Raw genomic sequence first — 15873 nt, 5'->3', positions numbered from 1 at the left:
CTGAATCCTTCAAGGAATCCAAGTTGGATGTGCTCCAAAGTCAGCTTGACAAGTTCAAAATGAAGGATGGTGAAGGTGTCGCTGAAATGTACTCTAGGATTGCACTTATCACAAATGAGATTGACGGCTTAGGGAGTGAAGAGATGACTGACAGATTCATCATCAAGAAGATCCTAAGAGCATTTGATGGAAAGTATGATACCGTGTGCACATTGATCCAAATGATGCCAAACTACAAAGATCTCAAGCCAACGGAAGTCACTGGAAGAATTGTTGCTCATGAGATGTCACTTAAGGATAAGGAGGAACTTCACAACAAGTCAAGTGGTGCTTACAAAGCCTCAAGTGAAGCCCCCACATCATCAAGTGAGAAACAAACCTTCAATGAAGAATTGAGCTTAATGCTGAAGAACTTCAACAAGTTCTACAAGAGTAGAAGCAAAGAAAGAAGCTCCAAGTCAAGGTCTTACAATGACAAAAGATCTTCTAGTCGAGAGCAAAATTGCTACAATTGTGGGAGACCCGGACACTATTCCAATGAGTGTACGACACCGTACAAAAGAAGAGAAGATTCTCCAAAAAGAAGAAGCAAAAGAGAAGAATCACCACCAAGAGAGAGGAGGAGTAGAGATGATCGTTATGAACGAAGACCCTCACGGAGAAGCAAGGATTCGGAAAGGAAGGACAAGTTATCAAGGAGCTACACAAAACAAAGACATCAAGCTCATGTTGGTGAATGGTATCCGGCTCCGACTCCGACAATCACTCCGAGAGAAGCTATCACTCCGACTCCGAATATACTCAAAATGAAGGTGTTGCCGGTCTAGCACTTGTGTCAACCAACTCCTACGACATATTTGATTCACCAAATGAAGGAATTGGAAGATGCTTCATGGCCAAAGGTCCAAAGGTAACTCATCCTGAGTATGTTGATTTCAATAGTGATGAAGATGACTTGCTTGTGGATGATGATTTACTTGTTGACAACACTAGTGATGAATACTATGATGAAAAGTCAATTAATCATGCTAATCAAGATAAAACGAATGACAATGATAAGGAGAAGATTGAGCTTCTAACTAAAGAACTAAACACTCTTAAGTTGGCTCATGAAACTATCTTCGATGATCATCGAGAACTTTTAAGGGCTCATGAGAAGTTACGCTTTGAAAAGCTCAATCTTGAGCAAGAGCATGAGTTCTTAAAAGCAATCAATGATGATCTCTGTAAGAAAAGTTCTTCTTACATTGCCAAGCGTTTACTCTTATCTACTTACATGCCTCAAGTCAAGTCTAGTAACAAGTACAAGAAAGATCCTTCCTCTAGTAGTAACAATAATAATGTCAAATCCAATATTGTTGCTTCTAGTACTTCTCTTGATTCCACTAATGACTCTCTTGGTCAAGTTACACTTGAGCAAGAAAATAGCTTATTGAAGGGAATTATAGAGAAAGGTGTCTACAAGAGCCTTGCCGGGAGTAAGCAATTCGAGGAAATTGTATGCAAGCAAGGAAGGCACCGGAAGAATCAAGGTGTTGGTTTTGAACGAAAGTTCAATGCCAATGGAGTTGAGTGGGAAGAAGATCAATACCCCAAGACGAAGTTTATTCCTCAACAAGTGAAGTATGATCCTACTTCCTTCAAGGGAACACAAGCACAAGATGATCTTCCACCACAAGACCACAAGAACAAAGGCAAGGACAAGCTTCAAGAAGAGATTGATGCATTTGAAGAAGCACCTAAGGTCTCAGTCAAGTGGATTCCCAAGACTACGTCAAGTTCTACTTCATCAAGTACAACTACAACTCCAAGGATTCCCATCAAGATGATGTGGATCTCGAAGAAGAAGAGCTAGAGAGTTCTTGAGGGTGACTCCGCCAACATTCTTCACTCATATCATTTTAGCAAGAACAAGTGCAATCAACTTCCACATCTTGCACTAGTTCAACGAGTCACAAACCCTCATGTTGGTAAGGCAAGGGACAAGGTAACCTAATGATTTCATGGACATCATCTTGTGTGTGCATCACTCTATGCCTATGGATATTCTTGTTTGTTCCTTGTGGGACTAACCCATGTAGGCAAGTTGAAAGTGCAACTCACTCCAAAGGATTGCTCCAAATGATCTACATCAACATTGAGCATCCACATCTTTAACACCTACATGAAGTCATCATCGACAAAACCCAAGGTTAGTTCATCCCTCTAAAAGGGGATCTCACATCTAGGGGGAGCTTAACTCTAAGAATTGAGTCAAAGCAACTCTAATGGTGTGAACACATCAATGCATTATGTAAAAGTGGTAACCCCACTTGAGCTTAAACGATGAGTATGACCTATGATCAAATGTTTATCATTTGACTCCTAAGTCAATATGCTCATATATAGATGACCTAGTCATCGCCAATTGTTTGATAGATGCTAGAATTGGTTGTGCATGCTTTGCCACATATTTCATTTGCCATCTTATTGTGTGAGCATGTTGGTGCATATTTTACTCATTCAAGGACATCCACTTGTTGTTTTGATTGTTTGGTTCTTTTTCTTTTTGGCCAAGTGGATGGACAAGAATGCCTAAGAACCTTCTCTAGCTATCTATGCTTTTCTTGTCTCAAACTCTATTCATGCTACATCACAAAATTTGATCAAGTCAGATTGGAACCACTCTGTGTGAGGAGCACTCGGAGTCCCCGATTCGTCATAGACTTAAACTTCCAAAACTTCTTTGTGATTCTTGGTCTGACTGATTCCTCCATTTCGGTCCTACTGAGATCACTAAGTCGATCTAGGTTTTCAATCTCGGTGCAACCGATTTGAACTTTTCGGTCACACCGAGTTGCAATAACTGTACACAGCTATGCATCTCGGTGCCACCAAGTTGTTCCACTCGGTCACATCGACATGGTCGGGCTATATATAGTCACGGGCAAAATTTTTGGAAATTTCTCCGAACCTCTTCGCCCGCGCAATAGCTCGCTCTGCCTCCAGGGTCTCAGGATCGTCTCCTCATCGCCAGCCGCCTCCTGTCGCTGGTCTCCGCCGTCGTCAATGGATTTCAACCCCGCCGTTGCCGCCGTAGTGAGTTCCTCGCCAAGCTAGGGTATGGACTCGATCACAGTGCTATCCTCGTCCGATTCCTAGCACATTGTGTTCTTATTGATTCTTGCCACGATTGAAACACTCCTATCCAGTCAATGCAATCCTAGATTAGATGAGATTTGAAAATTTAGGGTTAGGTTTCCGCCGAAACCATCTCGGACCCACCGAGTTGAAAAACTCGGTCCCACTGATTTGGCTTATGTCATTGCACTAGTAACTCTCGGTCTGACCGAGAATTGCTAATCAGTGAGACCGATTTTAGGACTTTGTGAAACCCTAGCAGTCTCGGTGCCACCGAACTGTGACTCGGTCCAGCCGAGTTCATCAGTTTAGGTTCCAAAACTGCTTCGATATCACCGAGTTTGAAAATCGGTTGATCCGAAATGCTTTCTGTGGAAAACTAAAATTGAATTTTTGAGTCATTCTTTTGCAAAACTCTCTGCATTTTGTGATGCTTATCCACTCTACCTCATTTATAACTCTTCTCAGGGTCAGCGGTCAGTGCTTGCAGCATGTCAGACCAAAGTGACAGTCAGAACAGGTCAGAAGAGCAGATGCACATGAGTGAGGGCACTAGTCCCTCCAGCACTTTAGATGAAGGCAGCAGGAGCACCCCAAGCAACCTGCCTAAAGCTGCCACCAGACAAAGGAAGAAGAGAACCTCAGATTTTGAGGATGAAGATTATAGAGCAGAAGAGGATGAGGCTACCTCCAAGAAGGTAGTGCTAAAAAAGGAGTATGCCTCAGCAAAGAACAGAAAGCCTGGACTCAATAGGAAGGTTCCTGCCAAGAGGACACCTATGCTAAAGGTCAGAGGATCTACTCAAGTGCTTGCAACATCTGAACCCAAAGAGGCACCTGCAAAGAGAGTCACCACTTCCAAACCCAAGAAAGTTCCCACTGGAGAAACTATGAGGTTTACCATTGAATCAGAGGATGAAGCTGCTCAGGATAAGAAGAAGAAGAGAGACAGAACCACTACTGCCCAGGTTCTTGGAAAGCCCTCAATGAGGAGAGACTCTGAAGAGGAAGAAGAGGTTGCTGCACCAGCACCCAAGGAACCAAAGCTTATGGGTGATGCTATTAGATCAGGGGCTGCAACATCTAAGCCCAAGGAAGCACCCAAAGCTGCCCCCAAGGCCAAGCTTGCACCAAAGAGGAATACCAGGAGTAGTCCAGCTGCTGAGAAGAACAAGGCCCCAGTGCCTGAGGTTGCTGAGGAGGAACATGAAGAAGGACAAGTTCTGAGGAAGCTCAAGCCCAAGATACCAGACCACAATGATGCCCATCCTGTGGCTGAGGACATGAACATTAGAAGAGACTCAGGGTTGAGGCTATGGAGGATGACAGATCCATATGCCACAAGGAGAAGGACTGCTGTTGATTACAGGTTCCATACAAAGGAACAGCAGGACTTCTATGAGACAATTTTGTTGGATAAGAAGCCCATAGTGTGTGATATGAGGTGGGTCGACTGGACCTACATGAAAGAAAATGAAGAGCACTATCCTGGAGTGCAAGACAGTTTTGTTGCTTGTGGAGTTGCAGATTTTGTTGGGCAAAAGCTCACCAACTGGAATGATGAACTCATTATGCAATTCTACTCCACAGCACACTTCTATCCAGATGGGAGGATAGTGTGGATGTCTGAAGGTACAAGGTACCAGTCAACTGTTGAGGAGTGGGCAAAACTGATAAATGCCCCAAAAGAGAGTGAAGATGACTTGGATGTCTATGCCAAGAAGAAGATGGACCACAATTCCATGGCACACATGTACAAGGAGATCCCAGACAAAGCCATTGAGACACATAAGTTTGGGTTAGTCCACTTCCTTCTGTCAGGGCTGCCATTAACTGCATCCTAAGGCACACTCTGTTGCCTAAGTCTGGTGACCACAACATGATTAGAGGGCATGCAATCAACATGTTGCATTTGTTTGATGTGCCACAGAAATTCAAGGTCATGAGTCTTATGGTTGAAACCATTAAGAGGACTACAGCAGACCAGAAGAGGAGTTGTGGATATGCCCCTCAAATTCAGGAGTTGATTAACTCAAAGATGGGCACAGGCAAGTATCTATTGGGTAAGGAACATTTTCCTCTCTATCCAGACTTTGAGGACAATCAGGTTGTCATGAATGAGAATGAACCATCGTCAGTACAAGCTCAAGAGAAGAAGGAGAACGCAAGGAAGGAGAAGGCTGCCAAGATGCCAACTCAAGAGGAGGCATCTGAGTATTTCTTGAAGAACAAGCAGGAGCATCTTGGTTACTTGATAGCATCATCTCTGAGGATTGAGAAGGGATTGGCCACCCTCACTCAAAATCAGGAGAGCTTGGAAAGAATCATGGAACTCAAATTCCATGATCTAGATGTCAAAGTAACTGAGATTCAGTCAGTTGTGGAGCAGCTACAGGATGACATGCAGGAGAGGCAGGGCAAGACTACCACTAATGTATTTGCCAGAGTGCCTAGAGCTCAGAGGTCAGCTACAATGCCTGTGACAGACACCAGACCCACATCATCTGCACCAGCTACAGCTCCTACAGCTCTAGTGCAACCAGCTCCAGCATCAACTCCAGCTCCATCTACTTCAACTGAAGCCTTCGTTCTTGGCGTTATCCGGACACCACCACCTGAAGATCAAGCCTGAGAGTCGATCTAGCACTATGCATTTTCTATGAACTTTTTGGTAACTTGTTGCCAAAGGGGGAGAAAAATGTATAGATCACAGGCTTCAAGAGAGAGAGTGTTGTTTTTTCTCTCTTGCTTTGATTTGGTGGTTAAACTTATTTGCTTTTGAGTGCTTGAGATACTATGCTGTTTTTGTGAGACATTGATGATCATGTGTTTGATCATAAGCTACACTTATGCATGTTTGATGATATTATCTTATCAATCCTATGTGATCATTCACTTTGCTTGGTGATGAGTGCATGTATTCAATCTTTATCATTTTGAGCGCTCCACCAAGATGTATGTGACATGGAAGAGTAACCCATGAGCCTAATTCCTTGTGCATTTGCAGTCCAAAGCAAATCTTAAACTATGCACAAATTTAGGGGGAGCTCTTGCTTATCACATACTTCTCAAAGCGACGATGTTTTTTCTAATCTTATTATCATTTGTCGAAGCTTTGATCTATATGTTGTCATCAATTACCAAAAAGAGGGAGATTGAAAGTGCAACTATCCCTAGGTGGTTTTGGTAATTCATAACAACATATAGCTCATTGAGATAATGCTATTCCAAGACTATTATTTCAGGACAGCTCAATGAATGGCATGGCATGGATGATGAAAGTGGATCCCTCAAAATACTAATGACAAAGGATTGGCTCAAGCTCAAAAGCTCAAGACTCTTCATTTTACATTTTAGTGGTCCAAGATCACATTGAGTCTATAGGAAAAGCCAATACTATCAAGGAGGGATGAGGTGTTGCTTAATGAGCCTCTTGCTTCATGTGCTTAGTGATATGCTCCAAAACCCTCGGCTACTTTCTCACATCCACAAATGACCTAAACCTAAAGCCAAGATCGGTCACACCGATTCTTCCTATTCGGCTCCACCGAGTTCTAATGTCATAGCCACTGCCATAAACCCTAGGCAAATCGGTTCTACCGATAGGGATCTCGATCTCACCGAGATGGGATTGTAATCTCTCTGTTTCCCTTCGTAACGTTTCGGTCTAACCGAAGTGAGCGATCGGTCCCACCGAGATTGCAATGTAAACTCTCTATTTCCCTTTTGTAACATTTCGGTCTCACCGAAAAGAGCAAATCGGTCCCACCGAGTTTACCTGACCAACTCTCTGAAAGCTTATTACCAAAATCGGTCTCACCGAGTTTGTGTAATCGGTCTTACCGAGATTACGTTATGCCCTAACCCTAACTGAATCGGTCTTACCGAGTTGCTTGTCAGTCCCACCGAAAATCCTAACGGTCACTAGGTTTGCTAAATCGGTCTGACCGAGTCTGTTGAATCGGTCCCATCGAGTTTGGTAAATTGTGTGTAACGGTTAGATTTTGTGTGGAGGCTATATATACCCCTCCACCTCCTCTTCATTCGTGGGGAGAGCCATCAGAACAAACCTACACTTCCAACTTACCATTTCTGAGAGAGAACCACATACTCATGTGTTGAGGCCAAGATATTCCATTCCTACCATATGAATCTTGATCTCTAGCCTTCCCCAAGTTGCTTTCCACTCAAATATTCTTTCCACCAGATCCAAAACCTATGAGAGAGAGTTGAGTGTTGGGGAGACTATCATTTGAAGAACAAGAGCAAGGAGTTCATCATCAACGCACCATTTGTTACTTCTTGGAGAGTGGTGTCTCCTAGATTGGCTAGGTGTCACTTGGGAGCCTCCGACAAGATTGTGGAGTTGAACCAAGGAGTTTGTAAGGGTAAGGAGATCGCCTACTTCGTGAAGATCTACCGCTAGTGAGGCAAGTCCTTCGTGGGAGACGGCCATGGTGGGATAGACAAGGTTGCTTCTTCGTGCACCCTTCGTGGGTGGAGCCCTCCGTGGACTCGCGCAACCGTTACCTTCGTGGGTTGAAGTCTCCATCAACGTGGATGTATGATAACACCACCTATCGGAACCACGCCAAAAACATCCATGTCTCCAATTGCGTTTGAATCCTCCAAACCCTTCCCTTTACTTTCTTGCAAGTTGCATGCTTTAATTTCCGCTGCCTATATACTCTTTGCATGCTTGCTTGAATTGCGTGATGATTGCTTGACTTGTCCTAAGATAGCTAAAATCTGCCTAACTCTAAAATTGGGAAAAGGTTAAGTTTTTAATTGGTCAAGTAGTCTAATCACCCCCCTCTAGACATACTTCAAGGTCCTACAGGTGGTCGATCGCCTCACCAAGTTCGCACACTTCATCTCGCTTCGTCACCCTTTCAACACCACCAAGGTTGCGCACGCCTTCTAGGACAATGTGGTCAAGCTCCACGGCGTGCCCAATTCAATCGTCACCGGTCGGGATCGCGTCTTCACCAGCGCGCTCTGGCTTGAACTGTTCACAACCGCAGGCACCAAGCCGATGTACTCTACGGCGTACCGCCCACAGACGGACGGACAGAGCGAGTGGGTGACCCAGTGCATGGAGATGTACCTGCGCTGTGCGATCCACGACGACCCTCGCCATTGGCGCCATTGGCTTCCGACGACCGAGTTCTGGTACAATTCCTCCTTCCATGCATCCATTAACTGCACCCCATTCAAGGCACTCTACGGTGTCGAACCGAACCTGGGTGGCACCGTGCTCTGGGACGACAAGACTGCCCCTGTCATCGACACGGAGCAATCGGACTGGGGTGCGCACGCCACACGACTCTAGGAGCAACTCCTCCTAGCTCAACGCCACTTCAAGAAGAAGGCCGACCGCCATAGCATGGAGCGCAGCTTCGAGGTGGGCGATGATGTGCTGCTCAAGCTTCAGCCATACGCCCAATTCTCCATCGTCAATCGTCCATGTTCCAAGCTCGCGTTCAAGTTTTACGAGCCGTTCAAGGTGGACGACAAGATCGGCTCGCTCGCCTACAAGTTAACACTTCCACCAGACAGCCGCATCCACAACTTCGTCCATGTCTCCCAACTGAAGTCGTACACGCCAAACTACACGCTTGTCTTCACCGAGCTGCCCCGACCGCTGGACTTGTTCCTCGTCGAGACGACGCCCGAAGAAATCCTGGAGAGGCACATGGTTAAGCACGGCGACACGGCCCTGGTACAACTGCACGTTCGATGGTCATCGTCTTCGCCAACAACGATAACTTGGGAGGATTACGACACACTCCGGCATCGTTTTCCGACCACACCAATCTACCAAGGGGCGGCAGGAGGTCCTTCTGAAGGAGAGGGAAATGTCACACCTGCACATCAGGCAAAGTCAGTAGTGGGGCACAGGGCGGGTCGCGTGAGCTATATGACAGGCCCTGCGTGGGCGAGTGAGGCATGCGCTGTGTGTGTACTTTCTGAACCTAACCTTTCCTCTGCTGCAAGTAAATCTCTCCTTCCTCGCTCCTACAACGTGCTTGGTTGTGGGTAATTAGAGCTAGGAAATGAAAATTGAAAGGGTACCAGACTTCAAATCTATTGTTTGCTTACGGGGGTTGAGTGTTCATAAGGGAATAGTCATGGGACTTGAGACTCCAACTCCCACCATTTTATTAACACGCGGGAAGGGAGGGGGTGGAAGTTGGAAAGGAGTTGTTTTAGTGAGTCAATCTTAACCCTATATCATAACTTACGTTAGTTTCCCTTGTCTGTTCACTTATCAATTCCCACGAACCAAATACGGGAATACAGTTTCTCCTCAAACACTCACACATAATTTCCATCATGCATCAAACACGGGATTGGAAATAAAACGACTCATCCCATTATAATCTCAATACAACTTCCTACATTAAACTCTCATTTCCCTTCCTATTTTTTTGACAAACGTGTCCCTAGTGCGATCCCAATCGAGTCTCGGGTTCGTCACACCACCGTTTAAAATTTGCTAAAAACGGATAGGTTTCGGAGCTGTAAATGGTAGCAAACGAAAATATTCGATAGCTTGCAGGTCAGTCTCTATGCGGACGACGCGATCATCTTCGCCAACCCAATCAAGGAGGAAGTAACCACCCTGCTAAACCTGATGCACTCCTTCGGTGAAGCCACAGGGCTTAAGCTAAACCAGGCGAAATCTTCAGTGATCCCGATGAACTGCGATGAGCTGCTGCTGCCTGAAATTTTGCAGGGTTTTGGGGGATCGATTGCAAGCTTCCCCACAACCTACCTGGGGTTGCCCCTCTCCCCCAAGAGGCTGCGATTAGTGCACTTCCAGTTCCTAATCGACCGCATCAAGTCGTGTCTCGCGGGATGGAAGGGCAAGTTTATGTCGCTAGCAGGTCGACGCGTCCTGGTGCGGGCGATGCTCTCTGCGTTGCCTACTTTCGCCATGACTGTGCTCAAGGTGCCCAAGAAGATACTCAAGGAGATTGACAAGACGCGCCATCGGTTTCTATGGGCGCAAGACGAGGCTCTGACGTGAGGAAAGTGCAAGGTGGCGTGGAAACTGGTGTGCACCCCAACGGAGAAGGGTGGCTTAGGGCTGCCAGACTTGCTCCGGCTCGGCACGGCCCTCAGGTTGCGCTGGCTATGGGCGTCTTGGCAGCACCCGATGAGGCCCTGGACGGCTTCCCCCCTGCCTTGCAATGACGCAGACCGAAAGCTGTTCACTGCCGCCACAAAGATCATCGTCGGTGACGGCTAGAGGGCCGGGTTCTGGACATGCCCCTGGATTGACACCGCGCCGCAGAATGCCACCTTCCCGAACTTGTTCAAGTACTCCAGGCGCAAAAACAGATCGGTCGCCGCTGCTCTAGCTAACGAGCAGTGGATCACCGATCTCAGGCACGGCAACACGGCCTCCATTGCGGTCGACGTCCTGGCGCTCTGGCGGCGGCTTCAACAAGCTCACATCAGCCTGGACAGCCAGGTTGCGGATCGGGCAATCTGGACTGCGGGAGGAGGGGACTCGTACACGACAAGAGCAGCGTACAAAATGTTCTTCAAGAACTCGGCGAGCATGGGCCACGGCACAGTCGTTTGGAAAGGATGGGCGCCGGGAACTGTCAAGATCTTTACTTGGCTGATGCACAATGACATGCTATGGTGCAATGACAGGCTGCAAAGGAGGGGGTGGCCAAACGGTTATTTCTGTAGTTTGTGCCTTAGAAGCCTTGAATCATCTCTGCGCCTGATCTGGGGATGTCCCTTCGCTAGGACGATCTGGAGCTCCGTGGCAACATGGAGGGGCTGCGAATCGCTAGGCTCCCGCAGGCGGCCAGCCCATGGCTCTCTGCAACATTGCTTGGCAATGATCAACCGCGTGCCGGTAAACCAGAGACGAGGCATCAAGACAATGGCGATGCTGGTCGCTTGACACATCTGGAAGGAGCTAAACGCTTTCGTTTTCAGAGGAAAAACGTCAAGGACCGATGATGTGATTAGAGCCATAAAGCAAGACATGGCATCTTGGAGATCAGCTGGAGCCACATGCCTAGAGCCCCCGTTCGGGGATGCAATAGCGAGATAGCAAGTTTCAGCTACCTCTTTTTTCTGTTTTTTCGCTTGCTCCGGTGAGCTTTTCCTTCTTTTTTACCATGATCACTTGATCCATGCCTGTTTCCCTATACTTTCTCCTAAATCAATGAAGCCGGCCTAAACCGGGTCTTTCAAAAAAAAAATCGATAGCCACTTTTTACCTTCCACGAAACAAACCCGATCAGAACTTCACTAAGTCGAGGGTAATATGGACTTTTCTCTCTTCTCATCCTCCTCGTTCAGCTTCGAGTGTCTCTTCCAGTTTCAGCTTCGAGAAAGCTCGTCGCCGCTCGCCGCCACGCCGGGAAGGAATCGCCCCAAAAAGCCCGCGCACACCGGTGGGTCAGCGCACGAGGAGCGGGAGCAGCCACCACTCGCCGGCGATGGAGAGGGTCGTGGTGGTCTCCGAGGACGCCGCAGCCTCGGTCTCCTCCGCCCCGTCCTCCTCCTTCGCGGAAACCAGGGTCATCTGTCGCGTGTGCGTCCTCACCGGCCCCCGCTCCCTCCCTACGTTCTTCTCTCCTCTGGCTTGTCTAATCCTGATGATTGATATTCGCGCGTTTGGTGTTTGTGCAGATGTCAGAAGCAGTTCGCGCAGTACACTTGTCCACGCTGCAACTCCCGCTACTGTTCACTTACGTGCTACAAGGTGTGTCCTTCTCCCCCTTCCTTGTCTCTCTCTGCGCGTTATCTCCCTGAAAGTTTGTGGAACCGTGCTGGGGGTTTTACGCCCTCCGATTTGGTTATGCCCACGCGGTGTTCGTGGAATTGCCGCACTGGAGATGTGAACTTGGGCGGCAATGGCGTTAAATAAATTTCTGTTGCTTTTCATATTATATGTAGCGGTTTCGTTGCAGACCAGGTTAAAACGAAATAGTTAGCTTTTGCATGTTTATCTAGGAATTTCCTTTTTACGTCAGTCTGATGTGAATTTCTGAAAAAGGTGCATAAGTGCCACAGGGGTGGCACAAACACATGTCAACTCTGAATGTTTTTGATGACAAGTTTAGTGACGTGAGGATGGCAACTTTAGTTGTCAAGCATGTAGTTTGAGGGAAAATCTTTGCTTTTGTTTTTAGGAAAAATACTTGGATTTTGGTACTGTGGAAGATTGGTACTCCTTCCATAAAGAAATATAAGAGCGTTTAGATCAATGCTCTTATATTTCTTTACGGAGAGAGTATTTGACTGCATGTTATGCATCCAATTTAAGCAAGATGGTTCTGGGGGGTTAAACTGCGTTGTTGTGCTCACTGGTGAATGCCGTAACTTTTATTACCGCGATTTTTCCCTCAATGAGCTGTGGAATTGTGTGTCTTCTTCTGTATGAGTGTAGGTACCATGGAAGGTTGGTATTTGACTATTTTCATTGTTTGCAGTTAGCTTTGACCAAAGGGTCTTATTGCTCGGTATTTCTTGTAATATTTCGTTTCATTCTTGTTTAATAGGGGCATAGTGTGCAATGCACTGAGTCGTTTATGCGTGAGAATGTTACGGAGGAGCTTAAGCAGATTCAGCCTGAAGATGAATCAAAAAGGAAGATGCTCGATATACTCAGACGGTTCCACTTGGAAGAAGAAATGGAGTCTGATGGTGAAGATGGTATGCTGCTTTAATAAGATTTTGTTGTTATATGCACATATGCTTGAGAACCATAGAACGTAGTGTATCCCTTGGTTTACGCACATGCGCTCCAGTTTGCAGTCTTCTGCACTTTAGATGTGTATGCCGTTCTTATTGAGGCCTTCATATCTGTCAAACTATTGCTTCGATGTGTCTGATTATCACCATATTCATATTGAGCTTTCTTGAAGTATTGTTTTAGGAATCATCTTCTGGTTTGTCAGTCCTGCAAAAGAATTATTTCTTTTGCATACCATTTCCTCTCAAAATGTTAGTAATTGGCATGAAGGCTTATACTGTAGAAGGCACTATAAAAGCGGATCCCTGTGTTTTCAGTTAAGAATTCTAACTTGCAGTTTTATTGCTTTGAGATGCTCAGCTGAGTTCTTTTTATTCTTTTATCGTCTATATGTATCACAAGTAGCAAACTAGATGATAGCTAACAAACAAGATAGTTGACATATGGTATGATTTCTTTGGTGCTTATATCTAGTTGTGATAGTTTCCATTGTGAAAATATTGCTCACAGGTTGCAATTGCCAGCAATTGTATCCAATTGCAGAAAAGTGGTTGAAATTAAGGTTATTGGGCAAAAAGTGAACTAAGATGACCAAAACTTGGTCCATGACTCCTTTTGATGTATAAATTAGAATTTAGTTTGACACAGTTAGTTGGAACCGCCTTTTGTGAATTCATTGTATGCGTCTTTCGGGTGATTATTGATAGACACTGAACTATCTTGTAGATAATTTATCTGGTATTTTTTTTATGCCATCAGTGATTTCACTTTTGCAATGCTAAACATTTTTTTTACCATGCAGAGTCAATGCTGTCAGAGGAGCTTATTCAGAAAGCCATCTCTGGTATGCTACATTTACTCCTGACCTTTATAATTGTGATAAATCAGTAGCATCTTGTAACAGTATGATAGGTTCTTTAAACAAACTTGTTCATCTTGCAGTTTTATTATGTGATGTTTAAGTGTAGCTTAGATGTTGATGGCATTAGCCAATCATTTTGCAGCACCTCCCTTTGCCTGCACATTTGTATTTAATTAAGCCTTTGCCTTTCTACATTGGATGTTTGATTGAACCAGCAAATTTTCCCATTGTCCGTCAGGTTCTGCATTGAGTTCTTATTTGTTCTTTCTACTAAATAGGTGACGAAATCAAGCTTGAGGACCTCTCTGATGATGAAATCAAACGATTTCGTCAAGCTCTGGCCTCTGGTGAACTCAGCAAGATGATTGAGCCATGGACACCATGGTGGAAAAATCCTTCTGCTAAATCGATCTCTCTTAGTCATGATGGGAGCCAGCTTATTAGACAAATAAGTACAGATGATACTACTTTATCAGATCCAATGACTGCGTCAGAGTCTATCATCAATGAAATACCAGAAGGGCCAGAATCTCCTCTCCCATCACTCAAACAGCTAACCAGGGCAGAGCCATCTCCTCTGCTCACTGTTCACTTGGTTGATATTCTCTACAGTTACTGCTTTACACTTCGCCTCTACAATGGTGATTGGCAGTCTGATCCTTTGGGTGCTTCAACTGTTGCCTTGTCTATGTCGAAAGTCATGGGGGACGTCTCTAAACCTGAGTCAGTATCTGAAGCGCTCACAACATGCATAGAGGAGACATGCTCCCCAGCTTACAGGCACACCGGAGGTTTCAGGTTTGCTATTGGACTTGTGGATGATATCGTCACAATCCTCTCCTTAGGAGGCAATGCAGTGGTTTGTGCATTGTGTGACTTCCACAGGCTCATCCAAGCTGGTGAGAGCATCCTCAAGGAAGACAAAATGGGCGAGACGGAAAAGGCACAGAGCTTCAAAAAGCTCCATGCCGCGGGTAGGAAGCTGTTCTTCATGACATGCTGGGCTCATGAGCAGCCAAGTGAGGCCTGGCCATCGTTGGCTCGCATCGTTGAGGTGCAGAAAGTGGCTTTTGAGGAGCTTGACAGTGGAAGCGGACTGAGGAAGGCAGGTAGAAAGAACAACCCACAGTCCAAGGTTCTTATCGAGGAGGTGTAAGCATATCAACGCAGTACTGCTGGAATAACCGCACTTTGTTTTCTCGCCACCCTTTTGGTATCTCCCAGCTGTATCATTTGATCCTTGTGCCCTTCTTCATCTTCAAGTGCAGTGGCTTAAATGTATAAACTGTCATCTTTGGAAGATGTGATAGTTACATTTCTGAAGTTCTCATATTAAAGCGACCTGGTTAATCACATTTCCGAGCAAATATTGCTCATATCAACATGCTATCTGTGGCGCTAATTTTCAGTTTCAGTAAAATAAATAACAGTTTCGTAGTAGAGTATTGTACTAGAAGTATTTTCTGAGCATCTGAGTATCCTTTTTCTCAGGACTAGCTAATTGCATATTTTATTGGTTCAACTCTTACGTCAATGGCTCACGTACTATGTCTGCCCTCATAATCCCAATCCAATCTCATCACCTACGTCAATGGCTCATCGGGTCAAAATCCCCTTCCATTGCCATTAACACACACTTTTCATTTTCAAACACATAATTATGGAGTTGTGTACATGGAGATTCGGCGAAGGAAAAAAAATCCATACATGAAGGGTCATCAATATCTGCATGACCCAAAATTTAGAGTTAGGAACCTAATCATTGTCTAACAAAAGCAAAATTGGAGAAAATATGAACTCACGATTGGACCTGAAGATACGGTAGAAACTCCCTGAACGAAAAAACAGATATGGTAGAAACCATTTGCAAAAAAAGTATACCTTTGGAACAATTCATGAGGCAGCAAGGTTCCAATAGTAGGTTAACAGGCGGAAAATGCAAATGGAGGCCGAGCATCACGCATGGCTTTATCCTGTCCGTTCATGTGCGCTAGGGATCCGTGCTTGTCCGGTATTCTCGGTTCATGTCCCCTTGTATCGGTGGCAGGCGCATGTATTCAGGAAGAAAGGTGGAGTATTGGGCATGGAATCTTGCTAGCTCAATAGCTCCCTGTCCACTGTCCTACCCTACTCGAAGCAGGCTAGTAATGTGCCAGTGCAG

At 45.6% G+C, this 15873-nt stretch overlaps 1 protein-coding gene across 1 annotated transcript; it reads left to right on the top strand.

The window, feature by feature from the left end:
* Window positions 1-11591: 11591 nt before the first annotated feature.
* LOC119336253 (zinc finger HIT domain-containing protein 2-like) lies at window positions 11592-15067 on the top strand. The gene is made up of 5 exons (XM_037608261.1): window positions 11592-11686; window positions 11785-11857; window positions 12657-12810; window positions 13653-13694; window positions 13991-15067. Exons 1-5 carry the CDS (start codon window positions 11592-11594, stop codon window positions 14866-14868), a joined length of 1242 nt encoding a protein of 413 aa, XP_037464158.1. The 3' UTR covers window positions 14869-15067.
* Window positions 15068-15873: the final 806 nt, after the last annotated feature.

This window comes from Triticum dicoccoides, chromosome 1B (assembly GCF_002162155.2).
Source record: "Triticum dicoccoides isolate Atlit2015 ecotype Zavitan chromosome 1B, WEW_v2.0, whole genome shotgun sequence".
Taxonomy (NCBI): domain Eukaryota; kingdom Viridiplantae; phylum Streptophyta; class Magnoliopsida; order Poales; family Poaceae; genus Triticum; species Triticum dicoccoides.
This window is presented reverse-complemented; position numbering and strand designations above follow the sequence as displayed.